At 43.9% G+C, this 20018-nt stretch overlaps 1 protein-coding gene across 3 annotated transcripts; it reads right to left on the bottom strand.

The window, feature by feature from the left end:
* Positions 1–990: 990 nt before the first annotated feature.
* Positions 991–19369, bottom strand: ganabb (glucosidase II alpha subunit b). 3 transcript variants are annotated; one of them, XM_064326144.1, is made up of 25 exons: positions 19266–19369; positions 17964–18065; positions 16733–16841; positions 16423–16550; positions 16120–16299; positions 13740–13805; positions 11198–11273; positions 10715–10802; positions 10410–10506; positions 9112–9292; positions 8593–8746; positions 8242–8477; positions 7901–8027; positions 7516–7595; positions 7186–7326; positions 6564–6660; positions 5968–6069; positions 5381–5624; positions 5049–5113; positions 4889–4962; positions 4615–4689; positions 4198–4311; positions 3819–3931; positions 3593–3693; positions 991–3061 (listed from the first exon to the last, which is right to left on the bottom strand). In XM_064326144.1, exons 1-25 carry the CDS (start codon positions 19283–19285, stop codon positions 2952–2954), a joined length of 2880 nt encoding a protein of 959 aa, XP_064182214.1. In that variant the 5' UTR covers positions 19286–19369; the 3' UTR covers positions 991–2951. The 3 variants fall into 3 exon arrangements, with proteins under 3 accessions (XP_064182214.1, XP_064182215.1, XP_064182216.1); XM_064326145.1 differs by lacking the exon at positions 19266–19369 and adding an exon at positions 18893–19170; XM_064326146.1 differs by lacking the exon at positions 13740–13805 and having other exon boundaries at positions 19266–19368.
* Between the last annotated feature and the right edge of the window lie 649 nt (positions 19370–20018).

Below are 20018 nucleotides of genomic sequence, written 5' to 3'. Positions count from 1 at the left end.
ACAGTGTAATTTTTACGCATTCTATGTGCTCAGCCAAACTTAAATTATGCACAATGTACAATCAATGTACAATCTTTGATGCAAATGAACTATGTTCCATGGGGGGCAGCACACACCTTACCTACAGTTTATGCTTATAGTCTACTCGTAATGATAGCGTTCGGTTTTGTTTGTTCATTGGTTTTACCGGCGGTTTTACTGGCGGTTTATAATATTCCTGTCGGTACATTTTTAGACCTGATAAAAATGATTATTTAAATACTTAACGTAGACACCAGCGAAACTCGAGTAAATTTCTCATGTTAAAATAAACTATTTATTTTAGATGCGTATGTGTTTTCATTAGCAACACGTCTTATTGAAAATGATCTTTTCGACTTTTAAAAAATATCCTGACATTTTGCCAACATCTGGAGTTCAAGTATTTTAAATAGGTATTAGACCAATGTCTGTGTATTGTGGTTGGGATTTTAATAGGAATCAAATGCGTGGCTGATCATCATAGAATGTGCCCCGGTTACACTGCTGGGGAACCCGGCACCGTTTGAACATTACCAGCCACCTATGGGCCACCAGTTATCAGTGAAAGACATCCCCACAGATCAATGCCAGGTCTTTCCTGTAGTGCTGCACAGGAGTGTAGGGTGTACTGTATATTTGACCTTGGCTCACTGGTGAATACATTGGAGGAATGCATTCACTTCAGCTGCAGTAGCCTACTCCTTTCTCAGGGTGCAGGTGGCAGTTAGAAATACACCTGGGTGGCAAATTTCTCTCACACTCTCTTCCTGCTTCCACTGATAAAGGGTTGCCTGCATTAATCAGGCTTTTTATTTTTCATAGAAACCAGAATCAATATAATGAAAATCCCCCCCGCTCTTGGGTAAGTTCTGGGTTTAATTTTTCAGCCTCCACAAAATTTTGTACTATACAAGACAGTATAAATGAAAAAGTGCAACAAAAAAAAAAAAACAATTTCCACACAGTAAGTGGGAATGTACAGTTATTTATTTGTCAAACCTTCCACATATCATTTATATTTAATCAATTCACACCCCACTCCTGATGTTCTTTATACAATTTGGTCAATAGAGAAATATTTTCAGTCAATTCACTTCTCCAAGTCAGGACACTAAAACATACATCGTTTTAGATAATATCACTAAAAAGGTAACATTGGCTCTCACACCAGTTTCATTCTGGGTTCCGAGTTTTAGGTTTCAAATTCCCACCTCCACCAATCTTCATTCTGTCATTATAGTTTGTGGAAATTTTTCCAAGTCTTAATCCTCTGAAAATAATTGGATTAAAAAAAAAAATAAAAAAAAATCTGTTTTGTCATAATGGGGGTCATGATGATTGGTGATTCAATTCATATTCCCATGGCTGGAAAGAGTTGCAGCAACTACAGTGTGCCCTGGGAGAAATGTTCAATCATTCAACCAAGTCCCATGTCTACACTGTTGCACTGCAGAAATACTAATGGCCACATTTACCACAACTGTCACTACAATTAACACCAGAAGACACCAGTTCTTGGGAGCAGCAGTAAGAACCAATGTTTTAACCCTGTCCCATTCACACAGCATTTAGGCTTAAGCTTTTCATAAACTTGGGACAAACTTCAACTCTGATCCGCAAAAAGACATTCTATCTGTGCTGTACATTGGAAAGTTTGCTTCAAGTGCATTTGGAAATCAAGTACATATTAAAAAAAAAAAAACAAGAACAAAAATGACATGGCAAAATAAAGAAAACATTGTTCACTGGAAGAGATGTCACAATGGCTGATGTCCTTCCAATCAGTGGTTCTGCCCCCGGGATACTTCTACCACACCAACTGAGCTTTGTTCCAACTTCAACACTTAGGTAATAGATTATCACAGCAGACCTAAGCACTACTTTCTGTGATGGAGATTTAATTTTCCTATACCTGCAATGTTAGAAATTTCAACTTTTTATGAATGAAATAATCTGAAAGGTCAGGGTGAGGAATGGGTTGAACATGCTTCATAGTTTAAGATGAAACAAAACTAAGCTGATACAGCAGGCCTCCGGAATCAGGGCGCAAGAACTCATTGACAAAATTCAAGGCTGGATCAATTTTAAAAACCAACTACTTTCCTGGGTTCTAATACTCTTTCTATCCTGTATCATCTCTATACTGTCACTTGGGTGTTTTTCCAAATGTGAACAAAATCTGTCACAGACCTAAAGTAATTTGTAAACTGGATTTGTTGAGGATGGTACGAGAATATGTATGATTTTCCTTTGCATTCCCAGGATAATGCCCCCTTTTCATGCTCACAAGTAGACAAGGGGGAATGAATAAAGGAATCTTTAATCTCATATTTCTGTTGGGCTTTGTTAATCATTATGAAGTGTATGTGTGTGTGTGTGTGTCTAAATCAGGATCTCTCACACCGAATGTGTTCAAGTTCCAGAAATACTTTTGAGAGTCCACCGTTTGGGGGAAAAACAAACTAAATTAGTAATTATCATCATCATAATCTTCAACCCTAGAGCAAATGCTGCCTAAATTAAAAAGGAGAATCGATGATTAAATCCCTCCCTGCTCATCTCTCTCAGGCCTATTCCCTTCACTCCCCCCCACTCGAAATTTGTTTTCACCCCACCCTCTGAGTTGATTGCAATGGCTCTATAACCTAAAACTCAAGTCAGTCAGTGTGTGTGCATGCAAGTTTCTGTGTTTTCCTGTCTGATAATTACCTAAGTTCTGCGTGTTTGTGTGTGTCCATGTCTGACAAGTGCTTCAGCCTTGCATGTGTGTATCTGATAAGTGCTTTTGTCCTGTTACTGTCAGTTACTTTGTGTGTGTGTGTGTGTGTGTGTTACAGGAGTGCACTCTCGTCTTCGTTGATCTGTGTGTTGACCCTTTGGCTTCAGACCACCTGATTGGCAGCACTGTGCTCGCCCGCACATCTCCAGGATTACCGCAGCACCACCGTCCAGTCGGCACCAGCGTTCATCCCTGGTTTGCGAAGGGTTAGTACTGACATGGCAGCATCAAACTCAAATTCCACGGGGGATTCACTACCATCTACAGAGGGAACACAAGACAACTAATTATTACAGTATACATTACATCATTTTTACCCTGTTTATTTTTTTTTTCTTAATCCGATTTAACAGACAAACATGATTTTAAAAAAATAATATGGAGTCTGGTAAATGGACTGCATTTATATAGCACTTTTTCCTGCAACTATGGCTACAAAAATGCGATTTACAATGAATGCATCTCATTCACCCATTCACATACACTCGCACACCAATGGCAAAAGGCAGCCATGCAAGAAGACAACCAGCTCACTGGGAGCAATTATGGGGTAAGGTGTCTTGCTCAAGGACACTTTGACACTTTAATTTTTTTTTGCCCAGAGGGCCGGTGAACGAACCAGCAACTCTCCAATTCCGATTGCCAGACGACCACACTCTACCTCCTGAGCTAATGTCAATGAGATAGAAACTGAGCCATGAAAAAAGGAGCGGAATAAATTGGTGAGAAAGAGGCTCAAAGTGAGAAAAGAGAAGCAGGGAACAGGGTGATTCCTGCACATGCATGACTGACCAGACATTCTTAGGGTGATGGCACTTGGCTTGTGTGCCCCCAGGAAGATGATCCTCTCGATCCAGGAAGCAGTAGAGAACTGGGCATCTGGGGCCAGGTTGCTATAGGGGAGGGAGTAACACTCGTAACTGTTTGTAGGTTGGAGGCTTTGAAATGGCATGCCACACTGAGACAGAAAAAGACAAAGGAAACCGAACAGGAAGACAGGATGGGGGCGCTAACACACCTGGATGCTAGGACGTTGTTGGCAAAAGACAGGCGCCTGTGGATGAACTGCCTCTGCTTCTCGTAGTTGAAAGTGTGGCCATCGTCGATGTAAAGTTCACCTTCTGCTGTTTTCTAAAGTAGGGGGGACAATACAGTGTCGCTTCAAAAAACTGCATATAGTAAATTATCCAGTAGTCTATGCATGTGGATAATGAATAATGAACATGTTGGCCTAGTGGAAGTAAATTCAGTTCAAGTGGGTCAGGAAAGTTCATCAGGTAAAATTTAATCAGAGTTCCAAAAGGCAGAAAATAAATCTTTTGGTCTAAGGTGCATACTTTGGGACTAAGGTGCGTACCTGGCAGCTAAGGTGTGTACTAAGGGACTAGGGTGCGTACCTGGGAGCCGAGGGCCACATAAAAGGTGTAAGGATCAGATTCCATGCAGGAGGAGGACCTTCGAGGCCGGTTCTTCCTGGGGATGATGGAGCCCCCTCGCTGGAACACTGGGATCTGGCAGGGAGGGGTTGGAAAGAGAGGAAGCTCAGGGTTTCATACTCAATCTGAGGAACACCTGGCACCCTAAGCTTGTGCAGAAATTGTGCTTCACCCTGCCAAACTATGTACACAGCAACCGTCTGACCTTCCAACTTCCACGTTCCTATTTACAGCATATGCATAACAACAATTACAACAATATATAATCGCTGTGCCAATCAGTGAAATAAGAGAAGGAGGAAGGTAGTTTTGGTCTCTCAGATCAGTACGTTAAACATCTACACACAAGCATGTCTGGAGCATGGCAAAATCTCTTACAGAGCTCATGGTGACGGGGATGTAGAGATTCTGGCCACCGTTGTGTTTCTGGAATGTGTGCACATCATACCAAACCTGGAGATACCACAGAGGGGGAGGAATGTTAAGGAAGAAATACAAGCATGACTCAATAAGCCATAAAAAGCAAAACGACAACAGAGCGCACAACAATAGCAGAACCTGCGTTACTACTGAGCAAACAAGTAGACCAATAATGAGACCAGAGCACAAGCAAAGGCACAAATGAATGCTCCTTGCGCCTCGATGGGCTTACCTCACTGCCAGGCAGGTAGGCTGTGACACCTCGCGCTCCCTCTTCAGTGACAGGGTGGACGAGCAAATCCCTCCCTGCCATTCAGAGTAAAGCATGTTAACAACCAATGACAGATCCCCCGAGGCTTTTCTGTGGTTCTTTACCTTCCCGTCTTACTCACCTAGCAGGAACTCATCATCAATTGCAAACGTGGCAACGTCTTCAGGATACTCCACCCACAGAGGTCTGCCGCAAAGAAATGGAATGCAGGGAAAAATGAGGAAAGACAAAATGCACAGCAACACACAGCAATATTCCTCCAACCTAGACTATGCGTGGCAGTAGGACACATCAGCATGCAGAAAGAAATATTCAGTCTTCATTCAGTTTACAAGAGGCACAAATGCCAAAAAAATCTTATAGGCTATAAACCTCTATGCAATGACAAATGCTCAGAGACACAAATATGACACGAAAATCCCCGCCCCCACCCTGCCAGGGTCCCCTGCCCACCTCATGACGGGATTCCCGGTGCGGTGGGCATGGTAGAACAGCTGGTACCAGTAGGGCAGGAGGGTGTAGCGTTGGCGCACCACCTCTCGGATCAACGCCGTGTTCTCGGGGCCGAACAGCCAGGGCTCACGCCGGGGCGTGTCCAGGTGGGCGTGCGCCCGGAAGAAGGGCTGGTACGCCCCCGTCTGGTACCAGCGCACCAGCAGCTCCTGGTTGGGGGACTTGAAGAAGCCGCCCACGTCAGCTGGAAATAAAAAGGGTCGTGGTTACCAGAAATGACAAACAGCCCCCCGCAGATCTGTACTGGGTACAACGCGCAATATATTCAATAATTTGCTAGAAAGACAGAAAAACTACAATTGAACAAAAGCACACAGGTGATAGAACCAGTGTTGATATAAGTAAAAGTGAACCTTCACTTGCATTTATCCTAAAAAAAAAAAAAAAGTGCCTCTTCTACATCAGTAAACTATGAAGGGCCAGAATTAAAAATATAGTGTATAGCTGGCACTTATTGTCAGCTGTAACACAGCACCTTGGCAACGGTCAATCTTAAATCCAGCCCTGCCGACTGAAAGGGGTCTTACCTCCACACAGCGAGATTCCCACCAGCCCCAGGCTCAGACACATTGGGATGGAGATCTTAAGGTGGTCCCACTCAGCAGCGTTGTCCCCCGTCCACACAGCGCCTGGGACACGGCGGCAAGGAGGCGATTCAGGGGGTGTTCACAAGACACGCGAGGAAACAACGCGCATGCAAACAAACAGAAAAAATATATATGAGCAACATTGCTTAATTAAGGAGCAAAATTGCCCCACATCTACTGATACAGAATACAAGAAAGGAAGACGTGGGGATCTACTGAGGAGAAATGAAAATGAAAATGAAACAAAAGATAAGCACAAAAAAAAATATGTTCCGTCATCAAACAGCCGAAGTGTGAAGACAACTTTTTCGTTGCAAAACAGATTCTTCCAAATCCTGCTCACCATTGATACAAAAAGTCATATAACCTTAAAAAAATGTCATTGATTAATCATTAAACGTTTAATCTGTAATGAGATTTCCTCAATAAAATAATTATCGCTGGGTAATTTGTGAATGTATTTATGAAACAAGTTCAATCACAGTGTATGGGGATAAGGGGGGGGGGGTGAGTTCAGAAAGGTTGCTACAACTCACCGAAGCGCTGAGATCCAGCGAAGAAGGCTCTGGTGAGCACAAAGGGCCTCTCCACCCCCCCTGAGCGCTGGATCAGCCCGTCTGCCGTGGCCATTTGCTGGGGGGGGGGGGGGGGAAGGAAGACAAGAGACAAATCTCAGACTGAAACGATTACACAGAAGTGGCCCGGCTGCCATCTTACAGCTGCACGCTCCAAACTCCTACCTTCCCTAGTGCGTCTCTCTCATTTACTTACTGTGTTAATCCTGTCTGACACACTATGGTCACGTCGCCTCACATATCAGTACCATGCAGACCTGGGTCAAATCCGTATTTGTTTCGGATTCAAATACTTTTCTGTGCTCTATTGATCTTGCCTGGTGTAATTGAGCCTGCCAATATGACCAGAAGACGGGGGTTTGCACGTTTTGAGAGCATTTAATTGGTTCCAATACACCAGACAAAATCAGTAAGGCATAGAAAAGTATTTGAATCCAAAACAAACACGTATTTGACCCAGGTCTGGTACCGCGTTACTTCCCCCACCCCCAATCTATCACTCGTGTGCTCCTCTCCTAATCCTTCATTTTCCACCCTCGCGTTCCAACCCCTTTCACTCTCTCCCTCCCCATTCCTCTCTCACCACATAGAAGCCGTAGAGGTTGTGCACGTCCCTGTGCTCCCAGTTTCCATGGACGGCGTCCTTATGCATGGTGACCTCCGGCCCGTTGAACACAGACGGCTCGTTCATGTCATTCCAGGTGTAGAGGTTCTCCATCGTGCCCTGAGGGGAGGGGGAGCAGGGAATAGAAAAGAAGGGAGGAGCAGAGAAAGAGAGTCACAGGGAGTCTTCGATTACAGGAACAAACTCATCAGAGTAAGGAGGAGAAGGGCTATTAACAAGAGATACTACACATCAAATAATTAGGTGGAGAGGCAACAATGGTACTAAAACCAACTGTGAACTCCTCACCTCGTACTGATCGTAGGCAAACATACTGGCCCACCAGGCTCGCATCTCTGGATTGGTAAAGTCCGGGTAGCCAGCACTTCCTGAAAGAAGCAGAGGAAGGGGGCAGATGTAGCGTCAAAACATTTTCCAACAATGAGTGAATTTGCGTGATAATTCTGAGGCAGGGCTCCTTAGTCTTATCCATAAAGAGCTGGTGTGGGTGCAGGCTTTAGTTCCAACCAAGCAGTTACACACCTGATTCTACTAGCAAAGCCTTGTGGTTGATTAGTAGACTCAAGCGTGTAACTGCTTGGCTGAAACAAAAGCCTGCACCCACACTGGCCCTTTCCGGGTAGGATTGAGGCCCCCTGCTTGGGCTAAGGGCAGACTGAAGTGCACCTCTTACCTGGCCAGCACCAACCCTCATAGTCCCCACCATCTTTATTCTTGATGTAAAAGTTCTTGGAGCGAATCTCGTTGTGGATCTTATAGCCGCTGTCGACCTTGATGTGGGGGTCCACGATGGCTACCATCTATTGCACAGCGAGGGAAGGAAGGAAGGAAGGTGTAAGAGATTGGTGCCTACGCACAGGTGAAAATTACAGTGGAAGACTAGAATAAAACTAGAGTCTGTGCATGCCTATGTGTGGGTGTTAAATTCATATTTGTCAACAACGGCCATTAACACACCCATCGATTATACATGCATACACGTAAACTCAAACCCGAGCGTGTTCAAGCGCTCACCTTGCGTCTCTTGTCCATGAGGTTCTGCAGCATGTCGCGGGGCTGGGAGAACTTGTTGGGGTCCCACGTGAAGTAGCGCTTCCCGTCAGTGTGCTCGATGTCCAGCCAGATGAAGTCATAGGGGATGTCGTGGTCATCGAAGCCCTGGTCCACCGCACGGACGTCGTCCTGGTCGTTGTAGTTCCAGCGACACTGGTGATAGGCCAGTGCAGCCAGTGGAGGGAAAGACTGAGTACCTAAACGCCAGAGGTGAAGGTGAAGAAGAGGGACAGAGTCCGCAGTGTTATGTGCGTTTTTGTGACCTGCGGGTCAATGTCATCCAGGAAACACAGGAGGAGTCGTGGGGGTTACCTGTGAGAGATGCATACTGGGAGAAAACATCGGTGGGCTTGGGCCCCAGCATGATGAAGACGTCGATGATGCCGCTCTCCGAGATCCAGCGGACATCCGTCTGCGGTGTCTCGCTGGCGCCCTGAACGTAGTCCAGCATCTTCCCAAACACCGTCTGCCCATGTCAAAGTGAGTCAATGTGAGGGAGGCGGGATTATGAAGAGGGAAGTTCAACCTGATGCACCGCACCTCCAGGACAGCACACACAGAATAAACAACGAAATCCTGTTTCACTTCTTAGAGCTACTCAGGGCTATGTCCGCAGGAAACAAACTTTAAATTAACTGGAAACAGAATACCACCGTTTTCTTTCCTTACATTTTCTACAAAAGAGAGTTGACACCAATTTATGAATCTAGAAAGACTGCATAAGCAGCCAGATTAATTTCCTAACAGTCAACCAGAAGAGAGAGTGGCGGTCATTATTTTTGAACTGGCTTTTTTGGCTCCCGAGTGCTTGTCCAAAATGGCAATACGCACCTTCCCGGCAGTGTTGGAGCTGATGTCCACCCACGTTTCTGCAGCGTTGAGCCAGAAGATGCCCATTGTTCTCTGTGCATTGTGGGACAGGAGCACTGGAACAGCGCCATAGAGGGCCATGGGGTTGTAGAGCTCGTACTGGAACACATCCAGGTTGTATAGCCTGTAGGGGTCTCCTCCACTGTCATAGGAACAGCAGCCACTCAGTACAGTTTTGTCCAATACTCAGTGATACTTGCCCATGCTAACCATACTGTGAGTCTGAATTCAATTCTGCTTTGAGAGTTAAACTGAGTAATTCCCTACCATTTAATTCCTTGTCAAACATATGCCTTTTGCTTCAAGCTAAAGTCTATGAAAACGGAAACAGGAGGACTAAATTCCACCCTCCAGTTCAACATTTACTATGGCTACTCAAATATGCTAGAAAGGCAGCTGCTTTTACAACAGCTGTTAAATATGCGAGATGCTGTGACATGAGCCATATGATTATTTATTATTTTATAGTTATGATAAGAGCAATTATTACTATGGCTCAGTAGGAGGGTGACACTCATCAATGTTATCCAATTATGCTATAAAGGCAGCTGCTTTTAACGACAGCTGTTAACTATGCAATATGCTGTGACATGAGCCGAGTGATTATTCACCATTTTATAGTCATGTTAAAACAATTACTATGGTTCAGTAAGAGGTTGACACCTTAGACTTTGAATAGAGTTCCCATCAAATCAATGAGAGAATCATAACCTCGGGTGGCATAAAATCTGGACCTCTACATCTTTCCAATGCCGAATGATAGCATGTCTGATAACAGTCTGGAGCCTTTGCTACAGCTCTGTTTTCTCAACAGTGCAGCTGAATTGTGAGCCAGATCAAATCCCGTCTGGGGATATTTCATTTCAATGTTAAATGGGAATATTGAGCAATTCATAAACACATTTCTTCATAATGAGATGCGGATTATATTTACTGTCACTCATCATTTTAAAGCCAATGTAAACCTGGCAAGCAATAAGCATCACTGTAGCAGTGGGAGCAATCTGTATCTGAATTTGCTTTACAAGATATCCTTATAGTCTTTCAAAAAGGTTTCTGAAATCTCAGCAACTAAGCTATATCCATTGCTTGCACTTATCCTGTGAAAAATTCTACTTGCAGCTATATTTAGAATCTTTTTCTTCAACAAATCGATTGAATCTATTGCTTTATGGTAATAACAACACACCCACTTGCGCCTGAATGCTAGGCTAGGCTAGGCTAGTCGGCTGTGACTACTCGAGCAGTGCTGGACTCACTCCGTGGTTTTGAGCTTGAGGTTGTCAGCGTGTTCCGGAATGCCGTATACATGCTCCACTCCAGGCAGGGAGAAGTCCAGGCTAATGGAGGACGGGCCTGTGGACCGGAGGAGAAGCCATGGGAAGAGCAGAGGGGAGAGTACCCAGGGGCAGGGGTCACCGTTCGACTCTGAGCACTCACGTACAACACTGAAAAATCTGACCTGCTACGAAGAGAATCACTCATAATCTAAGAGCTAAAGTACATTTATCAGTAACCTCTCGCAATATAGAAACTTAAAATAACTCTTGAAACCATGCTGTACCATTGGGTTTACTGTCAGTGTGCGATTTGAACGTCTCGTCCCACTCCCCCGGCTGCTCGTCTTCCTTATCGCTTTCTCCGTCCGCTGCCTAGGGAAGAGGGCGTAAAAGGAAAGGGTGGAGGAGAACAGGAAGAAATAAAGAATGGACAGGAAGAGACATGGAAGCACGGAGAACGAGGAGAATGAGACAATGGGGGGGGGGGGACCTGTATTCTGTATCACTATCCGATTTTTTGGTAGCAACTGCCTTACAACTCTTCCAAGGTTCCCAGCAATGCTTCAGTTCTTAGTCAGAAGACAAATGTTGCCCAGTCAAGAGGCCTTTCAATATGACAGGAAAAAACACTGATGTTTTTTCAGTGAAGAAAAATTCATGGGCCTAGAGTCGGGTCTATATTTTTATTTGCTCCCTCTATGTACAAAATGAACAGATCAATGCACCTCGCTTGAGTTTAGACCAGAACAGAAATCAGACCTACACACCTTCTCCTCTACATGCTGGTCTGCAGTGTCAGAGTCCTCTGTCCTCTCTGCTCCCGCGGGGTCTGTCTGACTGTTACTGGATCACGCGTCGCACGTGCGCACACACACACGCACGCACACACGCACACACGCAGGCAAACATGCATGCACACACGTGCACACACGTACACACACAGGCAGACACATACACACACAATTGTACACACATGCAAACGCACACAGGCACACAAGCACCAATATAAACAGAGAGACAAAAAACAAAACAGAGACATGTTATTATTCCGACTGAAAAACTTTCACTAGAAACCATACTAAGGTGCCATATTCTCAGAAAACCCTCTCTACCACTTGCGATAACAAAGGAGTACTCAAGGCTATTTTATCTTCCAAAAAAAGTTTAAACATTCTATCCAAACCAGTTATTTACAGTTATGGAAGTATTCCAGAGCAACTAACCCATCTTACAACAGTGTTATGAATAATGCCCAAAGCAAGTAGCAAGCAAGGAGAATCATTGGGTAATTACTATGCCACAGTGGATTTGGAGGTAAGCGTACAAATCTGTCTAAAACATTTAGCTCAATTCAAGCATGCCCCAGATCAAAACTGACATAGACACGTGATTAAATTAAGCCGCCCCCCCCACACACACATTCTTATAAATAATAAAATCACATTTTTAATCACATTTTAATCACAAAAACAGTACAATAACCTCGTGAGAAATCAAATATCTAAAAGCCACTGTGAAACATTTTCAAATTATGAAACAAAAAAATGAAAAAGAAAAACATAAGAATTTGCGAAAAGTTTCTATTATTATACATGGTATAAACGTGAATCAGAAATGATACACTAACTCTGCTAAACACCATAACTACCATCCCCTAATAATACACTCAGGTTGGGGAAGAGCCACATTTACTGCTGTCAACTCCAAAATTGTAGTCCTGCCCTATGACATCAATCATAGTTTCAAAGGAAATACACAGGACACCACGACTTCAAAAGGGTGACCATACTCTGAGCTACACTGGTCTCCATAGCAACCCAGACTGTGAAGTGTTTTGAGCACTGCAGCACATTTAAATGTTACCGAGTGGAGCCATCGACAGTATCACCTCTGGTCTTTGATGCTTATCAGTTTCTCAATAACGGAGGTATAAAAAAAATTCCAAACTTTGATCCATCCACTGCACATTAAATCAACCAGCGCACTTCAATAACCTACAGCCAGTGTTAACTTAAGATAACTTTGTGCCAAAGCCCTGACAAGCCAATCAATTTGAATGTGGCACAATTTCAAAGGCTTCTAAGAAAAGATAGATGCTCCACTGTGTAATTTGCAGGAGCTGTGGATTATGCAACACAGACCAAGTCCATAAATAGTCTGAAATGTCATTATTCTAGAGTGAAGTGTTCTACGTAGAAAATTAACTTCTTTACTTCCCAAAAACAGAGAAGAATCTGGAAAAGTCTGGTTATGGCACTGAATAAGGTTTCAACACAAACTCTAAGACACCAAACCATGCTAATATTATGCAGCTACTTCATGACAACGACGGATTTCAATTCATATTATGTGTGATGGAAATCATGTTAATACATGCAGCTTGTAGGCGTTTGAAATATTTTTCTGAGATGTGGATGCTAACTTTACTACTCTCCCGTTTATCTTCCCATAATTAATAGAATTCACTGAGCAAAGCCTGTCACTAGAACTGAGAGATACAAACCCCAATACCACCCTGTAACTCGGATGAAACTAAAGCTTTATAAATTACTGCTACTGTCATCAAGGGGTAGGGTTATATTTCAGATTTAGTGTTTGCTTTTCAAGTGCCCCTGATGGTTTTTGAGCATGATGGACATTTTAGCCATTTAAAGAAGTTTCTGAAGGCCTACTCGCTTTACAGTGGCTTCTGTCAGATATTCAGGGGGTTTGTGGTCTAACACAAGAAAACATACAGTAAAAGTGAAATATCAAAAACAGAAATACCCCTTTAAGATCTCAGGAACCAGTAAAATGGGTGCTCAAAATCACTTCATGTAGCTCAGTCACCTCTTATGTGTGTGCCATTTAAATACTCAGCTTGAACCCATTATAAGCATAAATCTTGGTTTTAGAATCATCTGGAACAAGCTACATACATTCTGACCATCACAAGTCAGCATGACTGGCTGCAAGACCATGACCCGCATATGAATGTGAATGGCTATGAAGGACATATTATGCACAATGCAATGGGCTGTCAAACATGGAAAAACATCTCTAATAGAAGCTCTAAACATGAAACGCTACCACAGGGCTTAACAAAACGAACATAAGGTGGTGATACTAAGCTATTTTTCAAAACAATTAGCTGCTGAACTGACTACTTACCCACTAAGGGGATTGTCACTACTTTCCACTTCATCACAAGTGTAATTAGTCAAGAGTTCAGCCTATATTAGCCCCATGCTGTCAGCATGCCAATTAAACAATTAGTCCCATTCATACCACATACACACACAACCAATAAATAAAGCTTAGTGAGTTTACCTAGAGAAAACGTTCTTGATTTTATCCCACATGCTACCGACTGTGCTACTTATCTTATCGGAGAGACTGGAGGGTGACGGGGAGAAGAGGTGTGAAAGAGGAAAAGGGAAGACAGGACACACGAACAAAAAAAAAGAGGGAAAAAAAGATGAGTTTTCCAGTTGATGCATTTCATAAAACGGAGAGCTATGCTTTTGTTTCAGAAATTCCCATTCAAATGGAGGAACAGTACACTGAAGTGGGAACAGGAAAGATACCCTTAGTTAAGCCCTGCTTTGAATTTAAGAATTCAAATAAACACTGAATGAAATGATGGATCCCATTTCCAACATTAAACAGAATGGCCTACCCGGTCCAACAGATTCCAAATTAATTTGATTTAAATGCTCAGCTACTTGTCAGCAAATTTAGATTCGGCATGGCCATATTTCAGTAGCACATGGCAAACTGACACCTCTACTCCAGGAAGCTCCACAGGGAACGTTTTTACACTTCAGGCAAAGAACATTAACAAATTTTGATGAAATCTAATAAAGTGTTAAGGGTATTGAAACTTAGCCAGGCTTCAGACTATCAGGGCAAAAGCCAAGGTATATTTGCCATTTCCTACAAGCAGGAAAACGTCAGCAGGGGAACATTTTGTCTGACGCAGGAGGCTTTCACGTGGATCACTTCTTCCAGATCAGCTTCAGGTTGGTACAGTATGCCTCATTTTTGCCATGCCTTACAATTTAAATTCATTTAAGCATGAGGTCCAATGGGAAGGACCAACAGGAAGACACACAGACGTTCGGCTTCATTCACAAGGCATTAGCATCAATCTGACCGCCAAAGAATCACTTCACTTAACAGAACAGTACAGTACAGGAGCAACTGCCAGGTGTGAACCATTCTGCACACTGCTATGACTTATACGGTTAAGTCAATAATACTGGGAGGAGCTCATGGGATCATAAATGGTACATTTTATTTTTATTAAAAATTGTTCTGTGGAATAGCTTTATGAATGCAGCCTTACGGTACAAAAAAATGAATGAGAAGGAAAAACCAAAAAAGAGATGGAAGAAACGACAGCACAGTTCAGTTGAAGAGACCAGCACATGAGGGCTGACTCTTACAAATCAGGTCTGAATAGTCCTCAAAGCCCACCCACAGCCCCCTGAACTGGCTTACCCCAACCAGAGAGAGCCCCATCTCACTCTGCCAAAACCCAGCATGCAGTGTACTGAAGTGTAGGTAAAGAACACCAACACTGCAGGAACCTGTGGAGCTAAAACGTTTGGTTGCCAAAGGATTCAACGAATCAACGGCAGGTTCAATTAATAAGCTCTGATTACTCATAAGGGGTGGAAGGTGAGTAACTGCAGTACTACTCAAGGGCTTTAAGCCATAAGCATTTAGAAGTTCCAATGAGGTCCTGAGTGAGGGTTAGGACTGTCAGCTCCACAGGGGAGTAGTGTTGTGTGTCCTGACATAACAGTCAAACACTTTGTACACGGATGGTCTTAACTGATAACAAGCAGCATGCATAGCCTGGCAGTCCGCAAGAATGTGCAGGGCTCTCCTAAAACTGTTCTCTACAGCAACTAATCTATTACTGCCTACAACTGCTAGTACTGACACAACAGACCCACTCGCACCGCTCAAAGCAGACAGCAGCAGGAGGAAGCGATGGAAAGGCAGGAAGAACTACAATGAAAGCGATGACCCAAAAGGAACACAGTACCTACCAAAGGAGAAAGCGCAGCCAGCTAAACCTTCCAGTCCTTCCCGTCGCCATGTCAATACACTTCTACTGACAACACTAACGCAACTAAACCTATTTATCACAAGCCAAATTGCTAGTGAAGTCAGGTACAGATTAGCGGTGCTACCCCCTCATCACCCCCAAGACCAAGCTAGTTCCATTCCCAGCTGCAGAAAGTACTGGAATGCATGATGCTGTGCTGCAGCTGCCCAAACCTCCGTGGTGAATCCGCACACCGCTACATACAGAATGGTGTCAATGCATTCTGGACCTTGAACCACACTGCAATGAGCACTTATGCAGCGAAGGCAACACAGTGGTGTGTGCTGCTGGGTGTTGTGCTTCTGCATGGGAATGTGCACCATTGCCCACTATGTATCACAGTACACCACATTTTTTTATTTATTTATGTATTAAATACATTGTTTCTACGTGCACTGGTCTGTTCTGTATCTGTTCTAGTACAATCCGTCCAATTACAGCACTGTGCAAGCTTGCACCGCTTTACACCGTAACAGCGCTGTTCTGTATTGTACTGTTCACTGTGTAAGTAGCAGTGGGGCCGCTCCACGGGTCTGTCCGTGCTGTGGCGTTACGTTGCTATGGTGCTGTGGCCGAGGGGGGACCACTCACGTGTCCTTGCGCAGGCGGAGGTGCTCAAAGGCCAGCAGGCCGCGGGAGTTGAGGGACAGCAGCACCTGCGGGCCCTCCATGATGTCCAGGCGGAAGGGGCGGGCGCTAACGATGAGCCGGCGGGTCTCCGCGCCCAGGGAGAGCACCACTCCGTTCTCATCCTGGGAAAGCACTGAGAGACTGGCGGCAGGAGAGACAGAGAGGTTCTGGTTACCACTCCGTGTCACTCCAGTCATCAGCCAATCCTGCCGATCCTAAGCCAGAGTTCAAAGCCCCTCCCGTGTCACCCCCCGGCAGACTCACGGCTCGGTGGGGGGGTCGGTGATGAGAACGTCCGGCACCTCGTAGCGAGGCTTGAGGGGTTTCAGCTCGTTGATCTTCACCCGCGTCATGTTGCCCTGGAGACGGTACAGCTCCAGCAGCAAGCGCACCTGCACAGGGGAAGGGAGGACCAGGATACAGCATGGAACGAGAACCATGTCAGGGAGGGAGAAAACAGTGGGGCAGTGCTTGGTCATGGTAAGCACAGGAAGTGCATGAGGAGCTCAGTAGTGTTCAGTCAGAGGAACTGAGGGTGTCAGTACAATGCGAATGTTTCAGCATCCAGGCAAACCTTGTTGTTGTCATTGATGAGCTGCAGGGTCAGGCGGGAGTCACTGAGCTCCAAAGTGTCCAGCAAGGCTCTGTATGCTGACTGGCCTGGCTTCATTGCCCTCTGACGCCTATACAAACATACACCTTCATCAGAAACTGTAAAAACACATGTTGTACACACACACAGTTTCAAATCCACCACACAATTTTTTACATTTTTTGCACAGAAATAAGCACTTGTTGTCCGTGTAGAGACATGCCACATTGTCTGGACAGTGGCCAGCAGACCTGTAGGGTTGTTCATAAAGGGCCACAGTGTAACCCACAGGAAGGCATGTTTAAATCAGCAGGTTGTTCCCAGTCTTAACTGCATAAGCTAATTCTGGTACATCGGGGGCCTCTGGGGAAAACTAGAAACTGCAGCACAACACTTCAAAGTCCTTGGAGAGGACTTCAGAGTGAAACAGCAGCAGGTAACAGAAATTTGAGGAGAAAACTGCTTGTCTGCACTCTCACTATTTGATAAGAGCATCCAGCAGGAAGGGGTGGTCCTATAAGTACAAATTCCCTTATAGAAACATGGAGAATATGATAACTATGGGATGTAAAGATATTCAGCAACCAACAAATTGAAGGAGAAGGAAGCAAATTGAAAAATCTACCCATTAGAAAGATTTTATGAATTTAATGTTTGTCACTCATTTACAATCTGTTTTTTTTTGCCAAGTGTGTACGTGTGTGTATGTGTTTTGCATGTAGATCCACTGCAAAGCTGCACAGCTACAAGTGGTGTACTCTTCATCAATCTTATGCATAAACTGTACTTAAGCTGCTTTTAAAAAAGTGCCCTTGTGCATTTTGTGTGCTTGCTCTTTCATCCCCACCAATGACCATAACCCAAGCGTAAACTAATATTCACAAAAATAAATGCTTCTGTCAGGTTCATGATTCTTGTATGTACTGTTCCATCTGATTTTTGACCTGGCTTTGCCAATGAGAACAATCTGCCTGTGTATTTCCAAAGCAGCATACATACAGCCTTCAAGTTAAATGCTGTGATTAGAATCATATTAATTACGAAATGTGACTTCAGTCATAATAGACTTATCATTTGTATATCGGTAAACCGCAGCACACGTAGACAACACATACTTACAAACCCTTGGCAAAGCATTTTGACAAACTGTGTGCTGAAACGAACGTCCTAACCAACGTATTCCGCGAAAGAGGCTTTGGTGTGCTGTACTTACTTGCAGAAAGCACTCTGATCGCAGGTTTTGAAGTTTCCGCGATCCACAGCCTGGGTAGCGCTGAGGCACAACAAAAGGCAGGCCAGAAAGAGCAGCCCCATTCTGATGATGTAGAAGACACAGGCAGGAGGGAGATGTGGGTTCAGGTTCACGGGCCACATGTGGGAAGAAGGGGTATTAATGTTCACTCAGACATCAAACTTTGGATTAATCCTAAGCAATAGCTACGCTTCATAAAAACTAACATTTACGGACAAGTTATTCAAAATAGTGTTGGGTACAACAAAAGACCCCCGCCGGGTTTCTAAGTGGTCAATGAGATGTAAACAACATAGGTCTTTTAAGATGTTTGTTGCTTTGAGATCGTGTGAACGCTAGCTAACAGAAGCTACATCTCAATAGTTTTATTTAGCCTCGGGAAAACAACGGCAGTGACGCAACATGGCGCAACGTCTCCTTGATCATGGTAACTAGCTTACCTAGCCAGTGTTTGTTAGCTATTAATAATCCGTCTTTAGGGAAGCGCGTTTTAGCTAATGATACACATCAGACTTGCTCGGTGTTCTGTGCATGGTAGGGTCTGTTAACTAGATCGACCTAAACACTAGCATGTTATCTTCGAAGATAACTAGCTATTTCCTGTAGATAACAGTCAATTACAAAAATGTAGACTATTATGGTTTGTATCAATTTATTAAAATTGGGCCAACAATCATTATTAGTTCTTTGAAGTCAACAATCGTCAATGAAAGAAATAAAGCATCGTCATTTAACTAATTTACTGAACTTGAAGCTGAAAAGAACTTCGCTTTCCAAAGCTAGCGATCTAATTGTACAATACAATACAACTACACGATTGCCATTTGCTCATAATGATACCGAACAGTTACGTTAACACTATTAAGTTGGCAATCCATCTACACTCTTACCTAGCCAATGCGAAAACGAATGGTAACTAGTTTGCCCAAATACGACGAACCTGCTTTTTTACTGAGAAGCACTTATTCGATATGAACAAAAATTAAGGATTAAGTCAGTTAGCACCTGCTATCTGGCTAATACACCCGGATGTTATACTGCTAGCCAACGTTACTTAGGGTATCGATAGCGAACATCATCGCTAGCCAGCGTTGATGTTAATTAGTTCATTCAAAGATGTTCGCACCCCTGTTCTGATTTTATATATGATGTAGAACTGTCCAGACTTGTAGCTAGGAAATAGACTGTGCTTCGATTCCATATACTGGAGAGGGAGCGAACGAGTCTTATTTTTTAAAATAATCTCACAAAGATTTATTTTACCTCTCCGAGAAAGCAGCCATCTTGCTTTAGCTCTGACCTTTAGCCCACCCCCCTACTTCCTTTTTGCCGGCACGGACACGTCAGCCTCCTGTCATTGGCTATTCTCAAGGCAGAAACTCATTACTATTCATAGAGTGATTTCTGGGCCTAACTCTCGACCATTTACAGAAAAGAGGTTTACATATTAATTGGAGCAGTTTAGCACTGGCGGCCCGACGTATACTCTGTCCAAAGACAGCCAGGAATATTCCTCTGTTCACCCAGCTGAGTCCGCCAATGATCTAAATATTTTTGTTACTCATTCACAAGTAAGCACTTATTGTTTTGTTGTTTCAACTATGTCAAGAGTATCAACATTCATTATCTCACAGCTAGACCGTGTCATTTAATAGCTGTGGAGCCACCCTGCAGTCCAATGTAACAGAATCATAACTTCATTGCACCTGTTGCACATATGGGTGGAATCTGAAATCAGAACGAGCAAATGGTTAAACTAATTATAAATTATATTATTTGGTACCAAACAAAATATATGTACACTACATGGCCAAAAGTATGTGGACACCCGGACATCACTCCCATATGTGCTTATTGAACATCTCATTCCAAAACCATGGGCATTAATGTGGAGTTGGTCCCCCCTTTGCTGCTATAACTGCCTCCACTCTTCTGGGAAGGCTTTCCGCTAGATTCTGGAACATGGATGCAGGGATTCGTTTCCATTCAGCCACAAGAGCATTAGTGAGGCCGGGC

This window comes from Anguilla rostrata, chromosome 3 (genome assembly GCF_018555375.3).
Source record: "Anguilla rostrata isolate EN2019 chromosome 3, ASM1855537v3, whole genome shotgun sequence".
Lineage (NCBI taxonomy): Eukaryota > Metazoa > Chordata > Actinopteri > Anguilliformes > Anguillidae > Anguilla > Anguilla rostrata.
The sequence above is the reverse complement of the archived record's forward strand: the minus strand, read 5'-3'. Positions and strand labels throughout refer to the sequence as shown.

Excerpts from the sequence above, each read along its gene's own strand:
- ganabb (XM_064326144.1), bottom strand. The coding sequence starts at position 19,285 with ATGGCTGCTTTCTCGGAGAG. Across the intron at positions 6,070-6,563 it reads CGCTGGATCTCAGCGCTTCG|GCGCTGTGTGGACGGGGGAC; the intron begins GTGAGTTGTAGC and ends GCCGTGTCCCAG. Across the intron at positions 3,932-4,197 it reads ATGTGGCCCTCGGCTCCCAG|AAAACAGCAGAAGGTGAACT; the intron begins GTACGCACCCTA and ends CCCCTACTTTAG.